The following is a 22,022-nucleotide window of genomic DNA, read 5'->3' as shown; positions in this document are numbered from 1 at the left end:
CTGAATAATAGTCCAGACTATAGGCAATATATATAGTTTAAACTATAGTCTGGAGTATAGTTTGAGCAATAGTGTGGCTAAGTTTGAACTATAGTCCGGACTATAGACTATTATCTGAACCATAGTCTGAGCTATACTATACATATATTCTATATAGAAATTATTCTGATCTATAGAATGCACTATAAAATACACTATATTTAGGACAATGGACCGAAACTACCGTACACAGTTCAAATTGAACAGAAGACTTTATTTTCAACTATAGTCTGGGCATACGTCTGAACTATAGTTCAATCTGAATCATAGACTGGACTATAGTTTGATGTACTGTCTGACTATAATCAGAGCTATAGTCTGGACTATAGTCTGAACTATAGTATTAACTATAATATGGGTTATTGTCTGATCTATGAATGTAGGTATAAGTCTGAAGTAGAGTTCAATCTAAATTATAGTCTGTGGATAAATTTAAAGAAAGCTGTATAATTATACTTTTCCATATCTAAACTATGACAACAATCTCACATTTTCTATAAATCAAATTTCAAAAATCAGTATTTAAAAATTTTAATTTAAATTAGTCTCTTTTACTCAAAAGGTTAATTATTATACCACTCCCCTCAAACGTATGTAGGCTAGTTGACGAAATAAAAACATTATTTTTTGCATTGACATTCATTTGTACACAACAATTACATTACATTCAATACAACTAATTTAAATATTTTCGTAAATAAATGAAATGAAATAACTATTTGTCAATAAATTTGTAATGAGCCCATTAACGTGAAAAATTCTTTACAAAAACATTTTAAATATAAAATTAGTTTAATGTGTGAACTGACCGCAAATATTCATTTGTATAACTACAGACTATAGATGAATAAACAAATATGTATTGGGTCCGCCAATTAATTTAATTGCGAAATTATTTTGATACTGGGAAAAAATAAAACCATAAAAATGTAATGAAATCAATTTAATTTGAAATTGTAGAAAAATAAAATTTTACAAACTTAATAAATAAGTTTTTATTTCGCAATGTAAAGTTAGGATTTTTATAACTTCTCAAGAATAAAACTTAAACATATAAGAAAACTAAATTCTATCAACTTACCACATTCGGTGCAATATTTATGGGATCCATGCGACTCCATTTATGCTCAAAACTACTATTAAACGGTGGTGAGACGTACGAAACATTACGAAATTCCGCAGTAAAACTGCGCACTGGATAGCCACCCGAATTGGTCTTATTAAAACGCCAAATCAGGAAACCCAAAATCGTTGAAGCTTTAAAGTACAATTTTGTAACCGGGCCAGGTGGGGTACGAACTGTTAGATTAATTTTTTGAAATGCTTGGAATTCTTGTTCTTCTATGTCATCAATAGTGCTGCTGGTAATGGGGGTAAAAGTGGTTAAATTTAAGTCACTACTACTATTGCTGCTGCTGCTGCGGCTATTGCTAAAACTGTGATAACTGTTGCTGCTGTTGTTTGTGTTGTTGTGGTCAGGGATTCGGGAGAGATTTGTTGAGTGAAGTGTGGAGAAATTAGCATTCGTTAAGGTTTTAATAACTATAGTTGTTGTAGTTGCGGAGGCAGAAGCTGTGGCTGAGGCTGAAACTGATAATGTTGGTGTTTTTGTTGTTGTAGCTGTTCTAGTTACATTAGGCATTGGAAGCATTGAGGTAGTTGAAGCATTTTGTGTTCTTGTTGTTGTTTTGTGTATTATAATATTTTTATTTTCTACTAAAGGCTTAACAAATGTTGTATCATTATCATTATGATTTATTTTTGTTGTAGTCGATGTTAAAAGCACTTGTTCATTTCTGTCATCATCAGCATCGTCTTCACCATTCTCATTCTCATCATCATCGTCATTTTGTTCTACTTCATCTTTGTCAATTTGTTGCTCATGTTCTCTTAATGAAGTACTATTGTTTTCATTCTGGTCATCATATTCCAGACTTTGACTGGATGTCACAGCAGCAAAACACACGTACAAACCTTTATCGGAAGCCGAGACATTTGTGAGTACCAAATATTTACCTGTCTGGGGTGGCAGTAAGAAAACACAAACAACAAATAAATATTATAAATGGAATGAAATTACCAAATAAGTAGGACGTTTTAAGATATATGTACATATGTAGATACAATTGAAAAGGTTTTAAAGGAAGATTTGTATGTAGGATCTAACTAGCATACTAGATAGATAGATAGATAGATAGATAGATAGATAGATAGATAGATAGATAGATAGATAGATAGATAGATAGATAGATAGATAGATAATAGATAGATAGATAGATAGATAGATAGATAGATAGATAGATAGATAGATAGATAGATAGATAGATAGATAGATAGATAGATAGATAGATAGATAGATAAGATAGATAGATAGATAGATAGATAGATAGATAGATAGATAGATAGATAGATAGACAGACAGATAGATAGATAGATAGATAGATAGATAGATAGATAGATAGATAGATAGATAGATAGACAGATAGATAGATAGATAGATAGTAGATAGATGATAGATAGATAGATAGATAGATAGATAGATAGATAGATAGATAGATAGATAGATAGATAGATAGATAGATAGATAGATAGATAGATAGATAGATAGATAGATAGATAGATAGATAGATAGATAGATAGATAGATAGATAGATAGATAGATAGATAGATAGATAGATAGATAGATAGATAGATAGATAGATAGATAGATAGATAGATAGATAGATAGATAGATAGATAGATAGATAGATAGATAGAGATAGATAGATAGATAGATAGATAGATAGATAGATAGATAGATAGATAGATATATAGATATAGATAGATAGATAGATAGATAGATATAGATAGATAGATAGATAGATAGATAGATAGATAGATAGATAGATAGATAGATAGATGATAGATAGATAGAATGATAGATAGATAGATAGATAGATAGATGTAGATAGATAGATAGATAGATAGATAGATAGATAGATAGATAGATAGATAGATAGATAGATAGATAGATAGATAGATAGATAGATAGATAGATAGATAGATAGATAGATAGATAGATAGATAGATAGATAGATAGTAGATAGATAGATAGATAGATAGATAGATAGATAGATAGATAGGATAGATAGATAGATAGATAGATAGATAGATAGATAGATTAAGAAAAACTAAAGATTCATTTAAAGTGTACACTCGAAAAATAATTAACTTAAATTCTTCAAATTATATTCCAACTTTAACCACTGTAAACTGTTGTAAACTTTGTATTATTTGAGTTTAGTTTTGTGGTTTTTAAGTTCAAAAATTTAATATGTAAATTGCATATAAAATTCTACAATTATTATCTTGCACACACCCACCCAAATAAGCTTAACCAACAACGACCTACACCTAAATACCCTTAAATAAAGGTAATCTAAAGAACAAGTAGTCGTACAAGTAAATATGTAAAACATACATATGTGGTTTATTTCAAATGTTAAACTTACCTGTATAATTGTGCTATTATTACTGCCATTTTCTTTGACCCACATTATGTTGCCATCAGCAATACATGGTATTGAAATATTTTCCCCTTTATCTGTCACGTATTCGTTGTATTTGATAGTTGATGTTAATACTGTTAGCACTGGAAATAGTAAAAAAGTAAGAAACATTTTATAAATGCATATAAAAACAACTGAATTACAATAATAAAATGTTCCCAGAGTTCCAAGTGAATTGAAATAGTTTAGAAAATTTATGGTGTTTTTTTTTTCTTAAAACAAGAAAGAAGAGACCATGTCATACTGAACTAAAGTGTTGGAATTGCAGTTTAAAAATTAAATATGCTGCAATATAAAAAGAATTTATGAAATTGTAGATGGAAAAGATGGTTGTATATTTAATTTACCATTTATATGGGTAACAATATTATTGCGTATGTGGAATAAATATTTATTCGACATAATAAATATTACGTATACGTTTGGGTGGTTATGGGAAGGGTTAAGTTAAGTTGGTAAAGTGTGATTTAATATAAAATGCAATTATCGTTTAAATGTATATTTTTGTAATACAAATTGTATAAATATTATTTTGATATACAACTGAGTTAGTTTATTTATTATTTAAATGATTTATTCAGAAAATATTCTTGACATAAATTGAAATCTGTGTCATTGTTGTAATAATCTGGAGAAACCACAATTTTCTGATGAATTTCATAATTGTGTTCTGTAGCAGACATGGAAAATTGAAATTTTAAAAAAGTACTAAAAGACAAGACTATAGACTACACTAGTCTATAGTCTAGTCTATAGACTAGACAATAGAATATACTATAGACTAGACTATAGACTAGACTATTGACTAGACTATAGACTAGACTATAGACTAGACTATAGACTAGACTATAGACTAGACTATAGACTAGACTAGAGACTAGACTATAGACTAGACTATAGACTAGACTATAGACTAGACTATAGACTAGACTAGAGACTAGACTATAGACTAGACTATAGACTAGACTATAGACTAGACTATAGACTAGACTATAGACTAGACTATAGACTAGACTATAGACTAGACTATAGACTAGACTATAGACTAGACTATAGACTAGACTATAGACTAGACTATAGACTAGACTATAGACTAGACTATAGACTAGACTATAGACTAGACTATAGACTAGACTATAGACTAGACTATAGACTAGACTATAGACTAGACTATAGACTAGACTATAGACTAGACTATAGACTAGACTATAGACTAGACTATGACGACTATAGACTAGACTATAGACTAGACTATAGCCTAGACTATAGACTAGACTATAGACTAGACTATAGACTAGACTAGAGACTAGACTATAGACTAGACTATAGACTAGACTATAGACTAGACTATAGACTAGACTATAGACTAGACTATAGACTAGACTATAGACTAGACTATAGACTAGACTATAGACTAGACTATAGACTAGACTATAGACTAGACTATAGACTAGACTATAGACTAGACTATAGACTAGACTATAGACTAGACTATAGACTAGACTATAGACTAGACTATAGACTAGACTATAGACTAGACTATAGACTAGACTATAGACTAGACTATAGACTAGACTATAGACTAGACTATAGACTAGACTATAGACTAGACTATAGACTAGACTATAGACTAGACTATAGACTAGACTATAGACTAGACTATAGACTAGACTATAGACTAGACTATAGACTAGACTATAGACTAGACTATAGACTAGACTATAGACTAGACTATAGACTAGACTATAGACTAGACTATAGACTAGACTATAGACTAGACTATAGACTAGACTATAGACTAGACTATAGACTAGACTATAGACTAGACTATAGACTAGACTATGACTAGACTATAGACTAGACTATAGACTAGACTATAGACTAGACTATAGACTAGACTATAGACTAGACTATAGACTAGACTATAGACTAGACTATAGACTAGACTATAGACTAGACTATAGACTAGACTATAGACTAGACCTAGACTAGACTATAGACTAGAATAGACTAGACTATAGACTAGACTATAGACTAGACTATAGACTAGACTATAGACTAGACTATAGACTAGACTATAGACTAGACTATAGACTAGACTATAGACTAGACTATAGACTAGACTATAGACTAGACTATAGACTAGATAGACTAGACTATGACTAGACTAGACTAGACTATAGACTAGACTATAGACTAGACTATAGACTAGACTATAGACTAGACTATAGACTAGACTATAGACTAGACTATAGACTAGACTATAGACTAGACTATAGACTAGACTATAGACTAGACTATAGACTAGACTATAGACTAGACTATAGACTAGACTATAGACTAGTCTATAGACTAGACTATAGACTAGACTATAGACTAGACTATAGACTAGACTATAGACTAGACTATAGACTAGTTAATAGACTAGTTAATATTAATTAATACTTAAACTAAACGTTAAATGATTTAGAAAATGTAGTCGAAAAAGGCTAAAACAAAACCATTTTTATACTCAAATTAAATTTTATATAACCTTTTATGATAACTTGTCTTAAATCAAAATTGTAAATATTACGCATTAAATGCCTCAATGCTTTTCAGTTAAATTTTATTAAACATTTTTTATCTTCATTTCTTTCGTAGTACTTAAAATTGTCTTCACCATTCTCATTGCTCAAACAGCAAAAAAATCCCTCAAATTATCTTTAAATTTCAATAAAAAATCAATAAATACCAAGATTATTTTCAACAGACATACGGTTTTGTCATTACTTTTCTTTTTTCAAAACAATTTGCTTTTAGTATTTGAATAAGTTTTAGGAGTGATTTTGACAACAAAGTAAAATAATGCAAAAGATGATAGATAATAAATAGCAAAAAATAAAATAAAACAAATTGGATTTTATTTTTAACACAAATATAATGATAACAAATGAGATTTTTTTTAAGTCATAAAGTTTCTTAAAGAAATTAAGTACTTTTTTCGAATTTTTAGTTAAGTACATAAATTATAATCTTCTTAAGGGTTTTTTACATACAAATTTTATCCATTGCTGACAATACCCTTTTGTGTTTATTACACAAAATAATTGACAGTCTTAAAATTTAATACAGTTTGACACGTTTTATTTACAAGCGACAATAATTTATTTATTATGTTTTTGTTGTTCTTGCTGTATTGTACAATTGGACAACACCCACAATTAATATTAATAACCACAAATACATATATACGAACATATATTAATGAATTAATTTACATGCTTTTATTTCTGTAAAGAAAATAGTAAAATATTGGAAAAATTGATAAAAATGTAAAATGAAAAAATTTATTTAAGTAAACCGACAAAGAGAACAGACAGACATTTTTGTAGGGAAACATGAATATGACGAAAGCTTTATTAATAATTTATTAAGTGGTGGTATGAACACTTATGGACCCTATAAGGGAAAGCAATTTACAAGAAATTGTAGTTTTACTGTGATAAACTTATGTTAAGCTAGAAGCGGGTGGTGCCGCAGAAGGAAATCCCTTTCTTTCTCTTTGGATGATACAATTGCCTTGAAAGATTCAGCAGGTTGCTCCAAATAATCTCTTGGTCATAACGGAGGATTATGAATTTTTTATAGAAAATTTTCGGAAAATGTCTCTTTTTTTTTCCTTAGAAAATTTTTGAATTTTTTTCTTTAGAAAAGGCTGTAAACTTTATTTTTTCTATAGAAAATTGTCAGAAAATTTCTCTTTTCTATAGAAAATTTTCGAAAAATTTCACTTTTCTATAGAAAATTTTCGGAAAATTTCTCTTTTCTATAGAAAATTTACGCAAAATTTCTCTTTTCTATAGAAAATTTTCGGAAAATTTATCATTTCTATAGAAAATTTTCGGAAAATTTATCATTTCTATAGAAAATTTTCGGAAAATTTCTCTTTTCTATAGAAAAATTTCGGAAAATTTCTCTTTTCTATAGAAAAATTTCGGAAAATTTCTCTTTTCTATAGAAAAATTTCGGAAAATTTCTCTTTTCTATAGAAAAATTTCGGAAAATTTCTCTTTTCTATAGAAAATTTTCGGAAAATTTCTCTTTTCTATAGAAAATTTTCGCTTCTCTACAGAACATTTTCGGAAAATTTCTCTTCTCCATAGAACATTTTCGGAAAATTTCTCTTCCCTACAGAAAATTTCTCTTCTCTATAGAAAATTTTCGGAAAATGTCTCTTTTCGTTAGAAAATTTTCGGAAAATTTCTCTTTTCTTTAGAAAAATTTCCAAACATTTCTCTTTTCCATAGAAAAATTTCTCTTTTGTATAGAAAATTTTCGGAAAACTTCTCCTTTCTATAGAAAATTTTCGGAAAATTCTCTTTTCTTTAGAAAATGTTCGAAAAATTTTACTTTTCTGTAGAAAATTTTCGGAAAATTCTCTTTTCTATAGAAAATTTCTCTTCTCTATAGAAAATTTTCGGAAAATTTCTCTTCTCTATAGAAAATTTTCGGAAAATTTCTCTTCTCTATAGAAAATTTTCGGAAAATTTCTTTTCTCTATAGAAAATTTTCGTAAAATTTCTTTTCTCTATGGAAAATTTTCGTAAAATTTCTCTCTTCTATAGAAAATTTTGGAAAAATTTCTCTTCTCTATAGAAAAATTTCAACAAATTTCTCTTCTCTATAGAAAAATTTCAAAAAATGTCTATTTTCTATAGAAAATTATCGGAAAAGTTCTCTTTTCTATAGAAAATTTTCATAAAATTTATAATTTTTAGTTTAAATAATATATCCAGTCAATTTCCGCCTAATGTAGCGCACGTAATTAAGCGAAATGGCAAATATTTATTAAACATTAATATAAATGCAAAAAAATACTTAACACTCATAGAGTAAATGTCTTTACATTAAAAAACACAATTACGGATAAGCGGGGATAAATTAAAAAATAAAAAAAAAAACACATACAAGTATAAAATTGAATTGTGAAAAAAAAAGACACGGCATGTCACCAACAACTTTAAATAAAATATATCTCTATTATTTACGCTTTATGGGCGTAAGTTGTCATTCGAATAATAAATGTACAGAAAATTTGCTAATATTTTATAACTTAATATTTATCATACTGGATGTGAAACTGGTCTATAACTTTAGCTCACGTGCTAGCGAGGATACGGCCGATATAAATGTTATACAAAATATAATGGTTTTTGTAAATCTAGCCCTTGTTTTGGCCTTTAAAATTGTGCGCATATTTATTGCTTGTCGTGTGATAATGAAACGTAAAATGGAGGCTTATATTTTGAAACTATTTGAAGAAATTGAAGATGATTTTCAATTGAAATTATTTCATAATTTAGAATTAAGTAATTGTTATAAAATTGTATTCTATAGATATTTTTGTCTGGTGGAGATTCTATCGAATACCATTGCCTTAATCTATAAATGGTATTACACAAGTCTTTCCTCCCTATTGACTTATTTTCGTTTTCTATTGACATTGCAGGCCATTAGGGCAGTTTATTTACAATTTGTTTTGATTATTATTAAAATTGATGAGAATTTAGAAAATCTGGAAAAATGTTTAAAAATCAATCTACATGAGCAACAACAACAAAAACACCAGCAGAAGAAGGACAAACAGCAAACAGTTGGACATCCGGCGGAAATGAATGTTTTTAATAATCAATGTATTTTATATAATGTTGGCAGTGGTGTTGGTAGTGGTGGCATGTCTGTTGTCAGACACTATTTGCTGCAACGTATCTGGACAATGAAATGTATTTATGGCAAAATAATTCAAATCTCTTTAACATGTTCATCATTATTTGGCTTATCCGTTTTACTAACGAATTTCCTGTGTATTTGTGAATTAACCGAGATTATGTATGTTGCAGTTACTGCACTCGCCTACCAATCATTCGATGTAAGGGAGGTTTTGCATGGTCTGCATATGGTTTTGCCAATGCTTATTATATTGTTAACAATGTGTTGGTTGAGTGACAAATGTTCGAGAAGGGTGAGTGTGATGAGGATTTTGATTAGCAAAATAATTTTATAATTAATTGACAAAATACATATTCTAAAATTAAAGCAATTTTTTATAAAGAATTCTAAATTTTGAAAAAAATAAACAAATTATTATATGTATATAGGATATTTTTTATAGAAAAGAACAAATTTTCCGAAAATTTTCTATTAAAAAAACCATTATCTTCTATAGAAAGATAATTTCATTTTTCTTTAGAAAATTTTCGGAAAATTTATCTTTGCTATAGAAAATTTTGGGAAAATTTATCTTTTCTATAGAAAATTTTCGGAAAATTTATCTTTTCTACAGAAAATTTTCGGAAAATTTATCTTTTCTATAGAAAATTTTCGGAAAATTTATCTTTTCTATAGAAAATTTTCGGAAAATTTATCTTTTCTATAGAAAATTTTCGGAAAATTTATCTTTTCTATAGAAAATTTTCGGAAAATTTATCTTTTCTATAGAAAATTTTCGGAAAATTTATCTTTTCTATAGAAAATTTTCGGAAAATTTATCTTTTCTATAGAAAATTTTCGGAAAATTTATCTTTTCTATAGAAAATTTTCGGAAAATTTATCTTTTCTATAGAAAATTTTCGGAAAATTTATCTTTTCTATAGAAAATTTTCGGAAAATTTATCTTTTCTACAGAAAATTTTCGGAAAATTTCTCTTTTCTATAGAAAATTTTCGGAAAATTTCTCTTTTCTATAGAAAATTTTCGGAAAATTTCTCTTTTCTATAGAAAATTTTCGGAAAATTTCTCTTTTCTATAGAAAATTTTCGGAAAATTTCTCTTTTCTATAGAAAATTTTCGGAAAATTTCTCTTTTCTATAGAAAATTTTCGGAAAATTTCTCTTTTCTATAGAAAATTTTCGGAAAATTTCTCTTTTCTATAGAAAATTTTCGGAAAATTTCTCTTTTCTATAGAAAATTTTCGGAAAATTTCTCTTTTATATGGAAAATTTTCGGAAAATTTCTCTTTTATATGGAAAATTTTCGGAAAATTTCTCTTTTATATGGAAAATTTTCGGAAAATTTCTCTTTTATATAGAAAATTTTCGGAAAATTTCTCTTTTATATAAAAAAATTTTCGGAAAATTTCTCTTTTATATAGAAAATTTCTCTTTTATATAGAAAATTTTCGGAAAATTTCTCTTTTATATAGAAAATTTTCGGAAAATTTCTCTTTTATATAGAAAATTTTCGGAAAATTTCTCTTTTCTATAGAAAAGTTTCGGAAAATATCTCTTTTCTATAGAAAATTTTCAGAAAATTGAATTTTTCTATAGAAAATTTTCGGAAAATTTATCTTTTCTATAGAAAATTTTCTGAAAATTTATCTTTTCTACAGAACATGTTCGGAAAATTTATCTTTTCTATAGAAATTCTTCAAAAAAAATTATCTTTTTTATAGAAATTCTTTAGAAAATTTCTCCATTCCTAAATCTTTACCCGCATATACTTTTACTTAATTGCCTAGTCTCCCCTTCTGAGTTTAACTTTCACCAACTAAACTACTTAAAATTAAATTTTAACGTTTTATAACCCCTTTATAAACAATCTTATTTAAATTAATCACACCTCATTGCTGTTTTAGTTTTATTTCTTAAAAGAACAACTTTCTTTCTTGTTTCCTTTTTAAAAACAAGAAAAGATTTTTCCCTGAAAATTTCATGCTTCGTTTACAAAATTTATTTCCAAAAGTGGCTGTTAACTTTTCGCTGACTTTAAACAATTAATTAAGGTTATTCCTTGTTTTAATAAAATAAAAAAATGCTTGAATAAACAAGTAACAAATGTTGTATTCAAAAACTTTTCTGATATTTTACCTTTTTATATCGAGGGGGAACGAAACTAAAGAATTCGCCGTAAAAACTTTAATTAGCAGTTAAATACTTTTTATGCGGTAATGGTTTTATTTTTAAGTTGACCTGTGTGTGATACTTTATGTTGTAAACAAATTATTATGTTTTTTTTATTGTATTTTGGAAAAGGAAATGAAAATATGTTTTTTTTCGCAAAAAACTTTTGATTACATGGCATTTTTCGATTTATGTTATTACTTTCGTTAGTGGGTATTTATAATAGTTTTTGTATGAAAAACTTTAGTTGGCAACAAATACTTTTTTCGCGATTACATATTTTACATTTTTAATAAGAGGAATAAGCTAAAGGGTAACTTGTTATTTCAAATAATCGAACATTTAACCTTTAACCCTTTAAGGGAATAAATTAGATTTTTATCTAATAGTGAAAAAATATAAGTAAATTTTTCGCGTAATCTACAACTTAAACCTTTTTCTACTCTTACAGGTTATTAGAATAGCCAAACAATTGAAAACCTCATCAGTACCCGCTTTTTATATCGATGACTTCATTATGCAAATTCTACAAAATCCTATTAAATTTTCAGCCTACAATTTCTATGAATTAAATTTGAGTACAATTTTCAAAGTAAGTTTAATAATAGAATAATGAAAAACAAATTTAATACTAACATTCTTTAAAAAATTCCTTATAGATTTTCATTTTAGTTTTTGACTCAATGGTGATTTTTCTACAACTTTTTGCTTTAACACAAGTTGGTGAGGGAAAGTAGTGCAAAAAGGATATGGAATTTTTTTTTTTCTTAGTAAGGAGGTGTTTATATTTCAACCTTCATTTTTCTGTGGTAACGCTAAACTACAAGTTTGAAAATGTTTGTGTTTTTTTGTTGCTGTTGTGAAATTTATGGCAAAAAATATATATATTTTATTTATACACGCAATAATCATCAATCGATTTATAAGTCAAGGCAAAATGTAAAGCAATAATTAGTAAGAAGTTTATTTTAGCACAATGTTGGAATAAATAGAAAAAAATTATTATGTATAAGAAAACACTCTAAAAAAGGCTTGTCTGCAAAATAGCTTAAGTAACATTTTGAACAATTAACAAAAATAAGGTTTTGCGCAAATTTTCTAAAAAAAGAGAAATGTTGAGAAAATTTCCCAAGAATTTCTTTAAAAGAGAAATTTTTCCAAAATTTTGAAATTTTTCGAAAATGTTCTAAAGAAAAGAGAAAATTTCCAAAAAAATTCTATAAAGAAGAAAAATTTCTAAAAAATTTCTATAGAGAAGATAAATTTTCAAACAATTTTCTATAGAGAAGAGAATTTTTCCGAAATTTTCTATAGAATAAAGAAAATTTTCTATAGAATATAAAAAAATTCCCGAACATTTTCATAGAAAAGAGAAAAATTCCGAAAATCTTCTATAGAAAAGAGAAATTTTCTGAATATTTTCTGTAAAAAAGAGAATTTCCAAAAAATTTCTGTAAAAAAAGAGAAATTTTCGAAAATTTTCTATAAAAAAGTGAAATTTTCCGAAAATTTTCTTAGAAACGTGAAATTTTCCGAAAAGTTACTATAGAAAAGTGAAATTTTCCGAAAATTTACTACAGAAAAGTGAAATTTTCCGAAAATTTACTACAGAAAAGTGAAATTTTCCGAAAATTTACTACAGAAATGTGAAATTTTCCGAAAATTTACTATAGAAAAGTGAAAATTTCCGAAAATTTACTATAGAAAAGTGAAATTTTCCGAAAATTTACTATAGAAAAGTGAAATTTTCCGAAAATTTACTATAGAAAAGTGAAATTTTCCGAAAATTTACTATAGAAAAGTGAAAATTTCCGAAAATTTACTATAGAAAAGTGAAATTTTCCGAAAATTTACTATAGAAAAGTGAAATTTTCCGAAAATTTACTATAGAAAAGTGAAAATTTCCGAAAATTTACTATAGAAAAGTGAAATTTTTCGAAAAATTGTTATAGAAAAGAGAAATTTCCGAAAATTTTTTATAGAAAAGAGAAACTTTCCGAAATTTTTCTATAAAAAGAGATATTTTCCGAAACTTTTCTATAGAAAAGTGAAATTTTCTAAAAATTTTCTATAGAAATACTTAAGAATTATTTAGAAAATTTATTAAAAGACACATAGATCATTTTTCTATGTAATAGCATGTCTTGTTAAACATTTCTTAGTTTTGTTTGGTAACGCGGCAATTGCGTTTATAAATCAAATATTTCATTTTATATAAAAAAATAAATGAAAGTGTGTTTTTATTATTTTATTTTTAGTTGATTTGACATTTTATATCATCAATATTTTACATGTTTGATAGACATCTAAAACGTATAAGTGTTATGATTTCTATAAAAAAAATATTGCTCATACGTTTAGCAGTACAGGAAATTTTCTAAGAAATATATTATTATAGGAAATTTTTGAAAAATATCTCTTTTTTTTTCTTGAAAATACATTTTTTTAAACAAAAAATTTTCTAAAATTTTACTTTTCATAAAAACTTTTCACCTTTTCATAGACAAATTGCAAAAATTTCTATTTTTATAAAATATATATGAAACTTTAAATTTTTATATAGAAAACTTTCGAAATTTAATTTTTTTTTTATAGAAAACAAAGACAATTTCTTTAGAGAAAGTAAAATTCTAATACACTTTTCTGTGTTTTTAAATCATTTACTACCACACCCACCAAAATATTACTAAATAAAAATAACCTTAAGTTAAGCAAACAAAAATTTAGTTCAAGTGTAAAAAAACTAATATTTTAGCACAACTTAACAAATCTACAAAAAGAAAAATTCCACGAATTTTGTCTAAACTTTTTTAATTAAAAAAAATAATGTGAAAAATATATTTTTTACAATAAAATGTGCAATTATTACATGCTTTATTTGAGTTCAAAGTATGAGTATAATGAGAAAGTGTTTTAGTTTTTTTATTGCGATAAATACTAATTTAAAAAAATGTAGTCCACACAAAACGTTTAATATAAAAGCTTGTTGATTAAAATGTTGCTTAATTTTTTTTAATTGAGATAAATTTTAGTTTTTAAACCTGCACTGTAAAACAAATATAAATGTGTAAAATTGTAATTACAAAATAAATATTTATAATACCTATGTGTACTATAAGTTATTGAATTTCATCATTTAAAATATTCATTAATTAATTTTGAAGGTTCATTAGTGCGTATGAGTACTTTTTATTTGTGTGTTTTTAAATTAAATATTACGTATACGTACGTATGTTTATGTATTCCAAGGGAATATGATTGGAATATAATTTTTAAAGCGGAAAAGTTTAAAATTTAACTACAATGCAAAAAAAACAAGAACAATTTTCTTTAAAAGAAAAGAGAAATGTTCTGTTCCAAACAATTTCCGAAAATTTTCTTTAAACAATATATAAAAAAAGAAATTTTCTATAAAAGAAAAGAGAAATTTTTCGAAAATTTTCTATAAAAGAAAAGAGAAATTTTTCGAAAATTTTCTATAAAAGAAAAGAGAAATTTTTCGAAAATTTTCTATAAAAGAAAAGAGAAATTTTCCGAAAATTTTCTATAAAAGAAAAGAGAAATTTTCCGAAAATTTTCTATAAAAGAAAAGAGAAATTTTCCGAAAATTTTCTATAAAAGAAAAGAGAAATTTTCCGAAAATTTTCTATAAAAAGAAGAGAAATTTTCCGAAAATTTTCTATAAAAATAAAAGAGAAATTTTCCGAAAATTTTCTATAAAAGAAAAGAGAAATTTTCCGAAAATTTTCTATAAAAGAAAAGAGAAATTTTCCGAAAATTTTCTATAAAAGAAAAGAGAAATTTTCCGAAAATTTTCTATAAAAATAAAAAGAAATTTTCCGAAAATTTTCTATAAAAGAAAAGAGAAATTTTCCGAAAATTTTCTATAAAAGAAAAGAGAAATTTTCCGAAAATTTTCTATAAAAGAAAAGAGAAATTTTCCGAAAATTTTCTATAAAAGAAAAGAGAAATTTTCCGAAAATTTTCTATAAAAGAAAAGAGAAATTTTCCGAAAATTTTCTATAAAAGAAAAGAGAAATTTTCCGAAAATTTTCTATAAAAAAAAAGAGAAATTTTTCGAAAATTTCCTAGAGACATTTTTCTACAAAAGAAAAGAGTCCGAAAGACAATTTTCTTTAGAAAAAGGACTCCGAAAGACATTTGTCTATAGAAAAGTGTATTCGAAAGATATTTGTCTATAGGACAGTTACTCCGAAAGTTACTTGCATATGACTCTGAAAGATATTTGTCTATAGGACAGTGACTCTGAAGGATATTTGTCTATAGGAAAGTTACTCCGAAAGTTACTTGTATATGACTCTGAAAGATATTTGTCTATAGGATGCTACAAGTATTGTCTATTGAAAATTGTCTTCAAAAGACATTTGTCTATAGAACCGTGACTCCGAAAGATTTTTTTCGAAAGGCAAAAATTACCTTGAAATACATTTGTCTCGAGTACGTTCTTCGAATCACATTCGAAAAGATATTTTCTATAAAAAAATAGTAGAACGACTCCTAAAGATATTTGTCTATATATAGCCGAGACTCCGAATGATATTTGTCTATAGGACAGTCACTCCGAAAGTTTCTTGTATATGACTCCAAAACATATTTGTCTACAGTGACTCCGAATGTTACTTATATATGACTCTGATAGATATTTGTCTGTGCATTCAAAGGTATTTGTCTATAAAAAAGTGTCATCGAAAGACATTTGTCTATAGAACCGTGACTCCGAAAGATATTTGTCTATAGAAAAGTGTCTTCAAAAGATATTTGTTTATAGAGAAATGACTTCGAAAGGCAAAAATTACCCTGAAATACATTTGTTTCGAGTAGATTCTTTGAATGGCATCACATTTGTCTAAAGAACAGTGACTGTGAAAGTGTCTACGAAAGAAATTTATTTAATTTAAAGTCGAAGAACAGCATTTGTCTATAGAAAAATAAAACAAACATTTTTAAATTATCTTTTCTATTTCACTGGCTCCCTTTTAATTGGGTTCAATTTAATATTTAGCACAAAATTCTGAAGATAAAGTAATCTTATCATAAAAAAGTTTTTTGTTCTTTTTTACAATTGTTGATGAGATCAGTTGCCATTTTTTTTTTTGTTTCCTACACACACACAAAAAGACATAAAATTGTGCATTTAACTAACAATATAAACAGAGTGACACGTATTAAGCGATACATGTTTCACAAAAGCTAAAAATCTATATTAGCTAAAGTTGAAAAGTTTTGAGAAAGAAATCGTATTTTTTTTTGTTTTTTTTATTTTTTTATAAAAATGAATTTTGTATGATTTATTTCTCTTCACACCTTCTCACCACTTGCAGTAAATTTATTACAGTTCTCCTTTTTTACTTATTTTTTGTGGAATTAACAAAACAATGTGTCTGTATTTTATAATGCAATAATACTCTTGGGGATTTTAGTCCTTCCACAATATGGATATTTATGGCATTGTATGTTTCTTTTATTTGGGTGACACAATGTGTGTCTGTCTATCTTTCAAAATATGTATGTATTTGTTTGTAAAACAGTGTGTATATTAGTTTTTTGAAATGTGTTAATATGACTTTTTTATGTTCACTTAACTGTCAATTCATTTGAGAATTGTAGATGGAATGAAAATAAAATTGAAAAAAAAAAAACTAAAAACAAACTTTTGAATAAAAATTGGTTTAAAAATTTATAAACAAACTTTTTTCCCGAAAACAACAGGTTGTGGCTTGAATATTAAATATTTTTTCCATTGCATTTTTATAGAAAACAACGATGGAGTTTTGTAATAAAATCTACACGAAAAAGTTTTTTTTTAGTAAAGCAACAGTATTTTGTGACATTTTGTAGACTAAACATGGAGTATTATATAACATAGGAACTGTGCAGTTAGTTGAAGTAAATATCTTGTGCTATAAACATTTTCAATTGAATTTAGTTACCAAAACGTTGACAGATATGTAAGAGAATGGAATCCAATGCGAAAATGTGTCTTCGATTCATTATAGATTCTCACGGACTAAAGCCTTGAAATCTGAACTATAACTGAACTAAAACTGATTTAGAACTGAACTAGAACTGAACTAGAAATGAACTAGAACTGAACTAGAACTGAACTAGAGCTGAACTAGAACTGAACTAGAACTGAACTAGAGCTGAACTAGAGCTGAACTAGAACTGAACTAGAACTGAACTAGAACTGAACTAGAACTTAACTAGAACTTAACAGAGAACCTGAACTAGAACTGAACTAGAACTGAACTAGAACTGAACTAGAACTGAACTAGAACTGAACTAGAACTGAACTAGAACTGAACTAGAACTGAACTAGAACTGAACTAGAACGGAACTAGAACTGAACTAGAAACTGAACTAGAACTGAACTAGAACTGAACTAGAACTGAACTAGAACGAACTAGAACTGAACTAGAACTGAACTAGAACTGAACTAGAACTGAAATGAACTGAACTAGAACTGAACTAGAACTGAACTAGAACTGAACTAGAACTGAACTAGAACTGAACTAGAACTGAACTAGAACTGAACTAGAACTGAACTAGAACTGAACTAGAACTGAACTAGAACTGAACTAGAACTGAACTAGAACTGAACTAGAACTGAACTAGAACTGAACTAGAACTGAACTAGAACTGAACTAGAACTGAACTAGAACTGAACTAGAACTGAACTAGAACTGAACTAGAACTGAACTAGAACTGAACTAGAACTGAACTAGAACTGAACTAGAACTGAACTAGAACTGAACTAGAACTGAACTAGAACTGAACTAGAACTGAACTAGAACTGAACTAGAACTGAACTAGAACTGAACTAGAACTGAACTAGAACTGAACTAGAACTGAACTAGAACTGAACTAGAACTGAACTAGAACTGAACTAGAACTGAACTAGAACTGAACTAGAACTGACTAGACTAGAACTGAACTAGAACTGAACTAGAACTGAACTAGAACTGAACTAGAACTGAACTAGAACTGAACTAGAACTGAACTAGAACTGAACTAAACTGATCTAGAACTGAACTAGAACTGAACTAGAACTGAACTAGAACTGAACTAGAACTGAACTAGAACTGAACTAGAACTGAACTAGAACTGAACTAGAACTGAACTAGAACTGAACTAGAACTGAACTAGAACTGAACTAGAACTGAACTAGAACTAAACTAGAACTGAACTAGAACTGAACTAGAACTGAACTAGAACTGAACTAGAACTGAACTAGAACTGAACTAGAACTGAACTAGAACTGAACTAGAACTGAACTAGAACTGAACTAGAACTGAACTAGAACTGAACTAGAACTGAACTAGAACTGAACTAGAACTGAACTAGAACTGAACTAGAACTGAACTAGAACTGAGCTAGAACTGAACTAGAACTGAACTAGAACTGAACTAGAACTGAACTAGAACTGAACTGAACTAGAACTGAACTAGAACTGAACTAGAACTGAACTGAACTAGAACTGAACTAGAACTGAACTAGAACTGAACTAGAACTGAACTAGAACTGAACTAGAACTGAACTGAACTAGAACTGAACTAGAACTGAACTAGAGTTTAAATAGAACTGTGTAGAAAAGTATCTTCAATATGAACATCCTTCATCTCTCTGTTCAAAAGTCAATTGATTTTGCTTTGTCTACTTAAATATAAAATCTATTTTCATTTAAAATTGTACATTTGTTTGTTTATTTGTTTTAAAAATTTACAACATCCTTTTATTAGCCCCTTAGTACCCAACAAATACTATAAAATCCTATTACAATAATACAAACAAAAATACAATTCTCTTTAGAGATTTTTGCACATAAAATAATTATATTTAGATTTAACAAATACTCCAACTGCTGCTGGTAGTTGTTGAATCTCAAAAAGTTAAATGTACAATTTTCCATTTAATACTTGTAGTATTTGTTTATATACGAACCCGCAGGGGTGAGAAGTAGGAGATGTGTTAGTTAAGAGTCTGTCTGTCGGTCCGTCTTTGTTTTAATGTCTACTGTATAATTTGTCAACCTTAATTAAAAACAAAAAAGACAGCTAGAAAAAGATAATGAAATAAGTAAAAAAAACATACATACATACATACATACATACATAGATGATATTGTATGTAGAAAGTATTATTTCCCAAGAGTGTTGATTTAGCAAAGTGGCTTGATATTTTCTGTTTGCTTATAGTTTTTCTATATAAAACTCAGATTTTTTTCTTAAACAAATTGGAAATCCTAACTGTACTGTCAACAACATGTAGACAATGTTGTAAGTTCCTTTAACTAATTGGAAAATATGAATATAAGAAGATTAACACCAAGTGGTTTAGGATTCACAAACCATGAGCTTTAAAAGTTGTTAGACACCAGGGTATATTTTTGTTTACAGAACTTGTAAAAATGAAATCTTTTGATATGCATTAGGAGTGAAAAAAACTCTTGTAAAAACGAAATATATATTTGCCCATCACTGTTTTAAACTTATATAGGTTTTTTGTATGTATTCTATTAAAACTGTTACTTGTAATACATATGTAGCGTATGACTGTATTTTACATTCAATGTCAATTGCTTGTATGTTTTGTTTTGTTTCAGTTTCCAAAATGACCCCAGGGAATATTCTTAAGATGTTTATATATGTATTTTCTCACATATATATTTTTGTAAAATTTTATAAAATAAAAAAAATGTATGCGACACGTGTTATTGTGAAATTGTGCAGAAAAATATTTGCTTTAAAAAATACAAAGTATTACAAAGACAAAGTACATACGTTTTAGTTGTACGTCTCGGAAAGATTGTCTTAAAGTCTTAAGTTTTTCATTTTGCCCAGAAAAACAAACCTCTATAAATACTAACAAAATTGTCATTACACTTGTGTATTTTCCCATTTTTTTCGGTTAAATTTATATTGTTTCAATTTGAATACGTATTTTCTTTATTTAAGACAACAACGCACATAAGTCAAATAACTTATATAAGGTTCAGAAATAACAACAACAAAAAAAGGTCACCTATATTAAATGTTCATACACATGAATAAATTTCTGAATAACAAAAAAAAAAAACAAGTAAGAGTGTTATATTCGGCTATGCCGAATCTTATATACCCACCATCAAACCTCGTTTGACTCGAATGAAACTTACATATGTCGAATTTCATCTATATACTCGTATTTTTAGGCCAGTTATAAGCGTTAAAGTAATTTTCTGAAGGGGACCTTATATAGGCGGGTAGGGTCAATTATGGGTCGATCCTCATAAAATTTGGTAGACGGAATTTGGTTCGTATTAAATTTATTTGTGTTGAATTTCATCGCTACACTTGTATTTTTAAGCCATTAATGAGCGTTGCAGTCATTTTCTGAAGGGGACCTTATATGGGGGTAGGGTCAATCATGGACCGATCAACATAACATTTTTTAGATAGATTTTGCTTCGTATGAAACTTACTTATGTCGAATTTCATCTATATACTAGTATTTTTAAGCCAGTAATGAGCGTTAAAGTCATTTTCTGAAGGGGACCTTATATGGGAGGTAGGGTCAATTATGGACCGATCCTCATAGCAACTTACTTATAGAAACTTACTTATGTCGAATTTCATCGCTATATTCGTATTTTTAAACAAGTTATGGCTGTTAAAGCTGCTTTTCGAGGGGCCACTTGTATGGGGGCTATCCGAAAACGTGGACCGATATTGCCCATTTTCAATACCAAACAAACCTTACCTATAAGAAATATTTATGTGAAATTTCAACCATCTAGCTCTTTCCATTCGGACTCTATCGTGCTTTCAACAGACAGACAGACGGACGGACGGACAGACATGGCTAGATCGTCTTAGAATTTAATGAGGACCCAGAATATATATACTTTTGTGGGTCTATGACCAATATTTCGATGTGTTACAAACGGAATGACAAAATCAATATACCCCCATCTTTTTTGATGGTGGGTATAAAAAAAGTAATAAACTAATTTTATGGAAAATTAAGTTAATTTGTAGATAAATGGAATTTGAGTTTAGAATTTTGATGATTTTTTTCTCAAGTATTTTAAGTTTTTCTAGCAACTAGTAGTTAAATAATAGTATGACAGTTCTATTAAACACACGGTCGTGGGTTCATTACTAACTACAATGTCTCTTCTGCTTAGTTAAATTATAATATAATTTGATATTATATTGTTAAATAAAGTAAATAAATATTTAACTTTCTTACCATTTATATTCACATAGCATTTTTGCAAATTTCTCAAATGAAAATCTTACCTAAAAAGAAAAAAAAAAGGAAAAAATAACAAATTAATTATATATAATTTTAACAAAATTTGTTTCTTATTACTACAAATTCGAATAGTTTGATAATTTTTATTATAAACTCGAATATTGTTTTTAAATTTTAAATTTAACTACTGCAAAACTGTCTCAACCATCGCATTTAGTTATATTGAAATTCATGACATCAGGTCACTTAATAATCCCGATAATGATAATGATTGTCATGATGTGTTTTTATATAGCAA

The 22,022-nt window shown here is 27.3% G+C and overlaps 2 protein-coding genes across 3 annotated transcripts in view; one reads left to right on the top strand and one right to left on the bottom strand.

Moving 5' to 3' along the window:
- The window catches only part of LOC119607227, a 31,170-nt gene extending 9,408 nt beyond the window's left edge, over positions 1-21,762 (bottom strand). For both annotated transcript variants that reach the window (XM_037961061.1, XM_037961062.1), the window contains exons 1-3: positions 21,719-21,762; positions 3,531-3,670; positions 1,121-2,059 (exon numbers count right to left, since the gene is read on the bottom strand). In XM_037961061.1, the coding sequence (XP_037816989.1) occupies positions 1,121-2,059; positions 3,531-3,575 (984 nt within the window). In that variant the 5' untranslated portion in view covers positions 3,576-3,670; positions 21,719-21,762. The remainder of the gene's footprint in view (positions 1-1,120; positions 2,060-3,530; positions 3,671-21,718) is intronic.
- LOC119607229 (putative gustatory receptor 9a) lies at positions 8,575-12,059 on the top strand (the record flags this gene model as incomplete). Its single annotated transcript, XM_037961064.1, has 2 exons — positions 8,575-9,591; positions 11,919-12,059. Coding segments are annotated over exons 1-2 (1,158 nt in total), but the record flags the coding sequence as incomplete, so codon positions are not given.
- Positions 21,763-22,022: the final 260 nt, after the last annotated feature.

The sequence above is a fragment of the Lucilia sericata genome, unplaced genomic scaffold (assembly GCF_015586225.1).
Source record: "Lucilia sericata isolate MDLA Ls3-8-SP2 unplaced genomic scaffold, ASM1558622v1 Contig000678F_arrow, whole genome shotgun sequence".
Classification (NCBI taxonomy): domain Eukaryota; kingdom Metazoa; phylum Arthropoda; class Insecta; order Diptera; family Calliphoridae; genus Lucilia; species Lucilia sericata.
This window is presented reverse-complemented; position numbering and strand designations above follow the sequence as displayed.